The 6,194-nt window shown below is 33.8% G+C and overlaps 1 protein-coding gene across 7 annotated transcripts in view; it reads left to right on the plus strand.

Annotated features, from left to right (window-relative positions):
- LOC106877721 (cGMP-dependent 3',5'-cyclic phosphodiesterase) overlaps window positions 1-6,194 on the plus strand; it is a 434,395-nt gene that overhangs the window by 333,340 nt on the left and 94,861 nt on the right. For all 7 annotated transcript variants that reach the window (XM_052972474.1, XM_052972473.1, XM_052972475.1 and 4 more), the window contains one exon: window positions 5,572-5,624. In XM_052972474.1, the coding sequence (XP_052828434.1) occupies window positions 5,572-5,624 (53 nt within the window). The remainder of the gene's footprint in view (window positions 1-5,571; window positions 5,625-6,194) is intronic.

Here is a 6,194-nt window from a genome sequence, read left to right on the forward strand (position 1 = left end):
TATATAATATCCAAGTGTGTGTGTAAATTTACTTTACCATTGTAGACTAAATGACTTTAAAAGAAATATTCTTTTCAATTTCTCTTTCCTTTTAAAATATTGCTTTATTTTATTTTATTTTATTCTGTTGCTGTTGTTATTGTTGTTGTTGCTGCTCCAACAAGAGCAAAACCAACCAAACCAATAATTTCAGGAAATCCTATTTGATAGATGTCGCATTTTCCGATCAAGAATCAATATCTGGTTTAACTCACCTCAGGCTTCGGTTTCAATCAATGTTATTAAATTAATTTTCAGTCTTTTGTGGTCAATGACCTTGCAAAATGATGCTGGTATGTGCGTATGTGAAAATAACATGTTAAATCAAAGCTGTGACAACATGAAAAAAGATGTGAATTTTAAAGTAACCTTATCTCTCTAGTTTACACTGAAATCTGTAGTATTGGTTAGATTAAACTTTGGGTATGAGGTTTAATAAGATTGAACCATGACCAAAGTTATCACTATACTGCTAAAGATCAGCCATACCATGTACTGCCATCTATATTCAAGTGCCTATGTAGTCACTAGCAGACATAGACACCATTTGTGTATGTGCAATATATATATATATATATATATATATCCGAGTATGTATGGTTGTGTATAGAACAATATATCAATCAATGAATTTCCAACTTAGTATGATTTTTACGTTTTATTATTTGCTATTTTTACAATTTTACAATATTGAAATAAACTAGTACCTTCATATGTTACGCAATCATCAGGTTTATGTAATTACAGTTGTGCTCCACAATTAACAATTGTTGTCAATCGTGGAACTGATGATTGCGTAACGTATGAAAGTACTAGTTTATTTCACTATAGTAAAATTGTAAAAATTGTAAATAATAAAACATGAAAATCAAACTAAATTGGAATTTCAGTGATTAATGTGTGTGTGTGTGTGTGTGTGTATATACGTACATGGATGTTTGTATACATATGTAAGTGTGTGTGTTTATATTTATGTGTATATACATATATGTATGTATATGTATACATACATGTATATATGAAACGTTAATCCCTATGCATTCTTTTTCTCTCTGTCTCTCTGCTTTTTTTTTTTTTTTTTTTTTTTTTTTTTTTTTTGTTCTCTCTCCATTTTCTTCCTCTCAACCCTTTCTGTTGAAGTGCATAGGCTTGAAACATCTAAGACTTTTACATTCTTCTCAAGCATCAAATTAATACATTTGCTTGTTGTTCCCTCACCTGTCTTCATCTTTTGTTTTCTGTAAATTTTAACTATATATATATATATATATATATATATATATATATATATATATATACATACATATATATATATAGTTCCATTCCATTGACCAAATCAGCTGGAACCCTCATTGCCATAAGCAACGGATTGCCTATATATATATATAGACAGACAGACAAAGAATTAGTAATACAATGTTAAGTTATTGGTAATTCAAGTAGACAATTCAAAATCAAGAAGTCTCCTTAGCCTTGCTAAGGGAAAAACAACCCCTGTAATGCTGGTTTCATACAAAAAGTATGCACTCGGTTCATACTGTGGTGTAAGGGTTGCTGGTAGGGAGGGCATCCAGCCATAGAACCTATGCCAAAACTGAGACATTGGAGTAAGACATGATCCTCTACCACACTGGGTTATATTAAACTTTGTAACTCAGGTGTGTGAATTATGTATGGAGAGAGGAAAAAATGTAAGTCTTCATATTTGGTGAAGTTGTCTTTTAACCTATTGTCAAGTGGCATGACTAACCATGAAGCCTCTGTATCCATCTGTCCCCCTCTTGAACCTCTGCTATCTTCCACCAGTGATAGCTCTCCTTTTTGCTTCCATTCCAATTTATGTCAGATTATTATTCTTTATTGCCCACAAGGGGCTAAACATAGAGGGGACAAACAAGGACAGACAAAGGGATTAAGTCGATTACATCGACCCCAGTGCATAACTGGTACTTAATTTATCGACCCTGAAAGGATGAAAGGCAAAGTTGACCTCGGCAGAATTTGAACTAACGTTTCAATTTATGTCAGTTTATGTCAGGCTAAGATCACCTGATGTGTTTCATCACTACCAAACATAAAAAGTTAACATGTGGGGGTTTTTTCTTCTTTTGCTCATTATGGAATTATCACAGTTTAGAATGCTAAGACCAATAGAATGAGTACCAGACTTAAAAAATAAGTTCTGGGGTCAATTTATTCAGTTAAACCCTTCGAGGAGGAAACACAAGCTTAACTGCTCTCCAGTGACTGAAACTGATTAAAAAAACACAAAGTCTGCCAATGTGATTGTTGGTTTTCTCGTCATTTGTATAACCTAAATCATGAAAGGAAACATCTCAGGCAAAGTTTTATACACATTCAAATTTAGAACCTTAAAACAGAAATTTAATATAAGTTATTCATAGGCACAAGCAGGGGTGTGTGGTAAGAAACTTGCTTCCTAACCACATGATTCCATGTTCAGTCCCACTGCATGGCACCTTGCGCAGGTGTCTTCTGCTATAGCCTTGGGCTGACCAAAGTTTTGTGAGTGGATATGGTAGATGGAAACTGAAAGAAACCCTTCATATGTGTGTGTATTTTTGTGACTTTGTTTGTCCCCTTCCACTGCTTCACAACTGGTGCTGGTAAGTTTACATCCCCATAACTAAGCAGTTCAGCAAAAGAGACCAATAGAATAAGTACTGTGGTCGATACATTTGACAAAAAAATTATTCAAAAATTCAAAGCAGTACCCCAGCATGGCCACAGTCTAATGACTGAAACAAATAAAAAATAAAAGACAAGTATTTATAAATTTATAAAGTAAAAGGAACTCATTAATTTTCTCAGTAGTGATGCACTCCATCAGAACCTTCCGTCTCTGCAGGAAGCGCCTGGGACTAAAATGGTTCCCCCACTTCTGGACCAGATGAATGGGTTATTAAAATTACATCACTTCTCCAGGAATCTATGTTAACTAGAGCTTTTAGAACTTGTTTGGGGTTAGATGCCCTATATTCTGATCCAGCTTTTTAACATATTATCTATAATTTGTTAGAGCTTTCATTAAGTCTATCTGTCTAAATGTGTAACACTATCTATTTATTCCTTTTATCTCTCTGTCACTATAGTTTTGTGTCTGTCTCTGTCATTTCCTTTTTAGCGATTATGATATTGATTTCTGTATAGTTTTTTTTTTTTCTTTTTTCCTCTTCAAGGAATGATAAATGTCTGGATTCCCCCCACCCCCACACACACACACACTTTTGCTTGTCTGCATAAAGAGAAAGAGAAAGATATGGAGGGAAAAAGAAAGGATGGGAGGGAGAGAATTAAAAAAAAAAAAACATAGTTCAGAAGCAGAAGATTTGATTAAAGTATTTTATGTGGGTTTCTTGGAAGTGGTAGTGGTGGTAGTGGTAGTGGTGGTGGTGGTGGTAGTGATAGGATAGTTACTATTATTCACAGTCTCTTTCACCATTCTTCTATTACTCCCCCTCCCCTTTCTCACCCTTCTTCCTACCACTCTGTTTCCTTTCACACCACACACACACACACACACACACACACACATCTACACAGATACCTTAATACACAGCAGCATGTGTTGCTGGATAACTAAGGAATCAAGTCAAATAGGTCAAGCTGCATTGATGTATAAGCGATAAACTACAACATAAAGCAGATATTAAATATCTCAATTTATCCTACTTTCCGGGGGGGGGGGGGTCTTTTTTGTCTTTTTTCTTTTTGCACCTGTTGCCTTCTTCTCATATTAAACATCATTTACATTGCGCTTAGAGTCTTCAATTACAGCTTGATAGATATGGATCTGTCCAATGTTTCACCTGTGCAACATCTCATCTCTAAATTTGCATTTAACTGTACAGGATAAGTGCTGCTTTAAATGTTTAGCCCCTCTTATTGTGGATTCATCGTTTTCTCACAATCATTACACATTGTATTCAGACCTCTTTTATGTGGTAATATTTTTAATATCACAGAAAATTCATTAGAAAGCTATTTTGGAAGTGAAATATAACATGTCTTGAATGGCACAACAATGCAGAGTGGACTATAATAACTGTTATAATTTAATTATTCATAGTCTGATATAATATTTCAGAATATAAAAATTCCTTCTTCAGATGCTGCTAGGAATTAATCAAGTCACTGCTATGATCAGTTTTTCACTGGTTTTGGAAGTCTTTTAATTGTAATTCTTCTGTTCAAAATTGTCTTCAGTATCAACAGTCAAAAGCTAACAGATGATATTCTTATTTACCTTTACAGTTTATTTTATATTTTGCCAATAATATTGTCATTGGTTTAAATGTTTTCCATTCAGTCAGTTATTGCTTCAGTATATTTATAATGATGCAAGGGATGAGGGTATGTCCACAACTAGGCACAAAGGACCTCTTTTAAAGTACCCATGCCTAGTATATTTCACTAATATAGCAGGCATGGGCAATCTTTTCTGATAATTTGACTGCATGACACATTGTTCATCAATCAGGAGGGCCACACTATTGATACCATTCAAAGTAATTTTTCATTAGGTATGTCATTCAGAAAGTTATTTTGGGTGCAGCTTGCCCATGACTGAAACATATCATCGCTACCCCTGTCCTTCACCACTGCTTGACAACCGGTGCTGGTGTGTTTACATCCCCGTAACTTAGTAGTTTGGTAAATGAGATAACTAGAATAAGTATCAGGCCCAAAATAGCAAGATTAGCACTGGGGTCGATATATTCAACTAAAAATTCTTCAAGGTGGTTCCCCAGCATAGCTACAGTCTCATGAATGAAACAAATAAAAGATATATATATATATATATATATATATATATATATATATATATATAGAGAGAGAGAGAGAGAGAGAGAGAGAGAGAGAGAGAGAGATACTCACACACACACACACACACACACACACACAAAGGGTTTCCACTTAGTTTCTGACTGTCAATTTCCACTCACAAAGTATTCTTCACATCCAGAATGACATGGTCACAGAACTATCTTCTTTACCATTCAGCCATGCCTGTGTCAAAATCAAGTTGTTATTTAGCCATATTTCATTTGGGGAAATACAAATAACTGTTGATCTTACTTAAGCTTCTTGAGTCCAGCTGTCTCAGTGAGTTGCAGGTGTAAGCAAGATACTTAATTCTATATTGTCTTAGTTCAAACTAACTCTCAGGAATAGGTTAGAGTTCTTCCAGATATATTACTTGTAATAGACTAGCATCTTATCCTGGAGGAGATGTTATTCCACCTCCACTCATGAAAAGTGGAACTGAACACCAACCCTTAACAGTCACAGGTTTTAGTTGGCACTTTTGTGTGTGTGTGTGTGTGTGTGTGTGTGTGTCTGTCTGTCTATCTGTGTGTGTATGTGTGTCTTTGCGCGTGTACGTGCACACACGCATATGTGAATTAAGAGGTAAATAACTGAATTTTTTCAATATCTTATTTACTTTCAAAAATATCCTGATCTATATATATATATATATATATATATATTATTTTTGTTTCGTTTCAGCTGAACTCTTTGATCCTGATGCAACATCACTACAATTGAAAGTCATAAAATATGTAAGTTTACTGTCATATTTCTCTTCAATTTTAGTTCTGTTAGACATAAAAGGGTTGTGACAGTCATAATGACCTTCCACTTTTTCATTCAATCATTTTAACAGTTAATATCTTTTTTCTTTCTCTTTTTAATACTTGGGGTTAGATAAGTCTTCCAAGGCATAATTGTTACCAACATCAAATCAGCAACAATACATACAAGCAGACTTCTGCATGATTTAGGTTTTAGTAACTTTTAGTTATTATTATTTTTTTTTTTTTTTATTCGTTTTAGTTTATTCTGAGAACTTACCTTCCATGAACAACAATGCCTCCTAATAAAGCCTGAATTGAATTGATTTTGTTTGTCTCAGTCGGTTACAAACATATATTTCAGATCACTGATCTCAAATACAATGCTTCACTTTAAACATTAGAGTTCAATTCCTGTATGGTAAAATCAATTGCTCCTCCATTTGGTGACGTGTGTGTGTATGTATGTATGTATATTTATGTGTGTATATTTATGAATATATGTATGTATATTTATATATATATATATATATATATATATATATATATATATATATA

The sequence above is a fragment of the Octopus bimaculoides genome, chromosome 13 (genome assembly GCF_001194135.2).
Source record: "Octopus bimaculoides isolate UCB-OBI-ISO-001 chromosome 13, ASM119413v2, whole genome shotgun sequence".
Taxonomy (NCBI): Eukaryota; Metazoa; Mollusca; class Cephalopoda; order Octopoda; family Octopodidae; genus Octopus; species Octopus bimaculoides.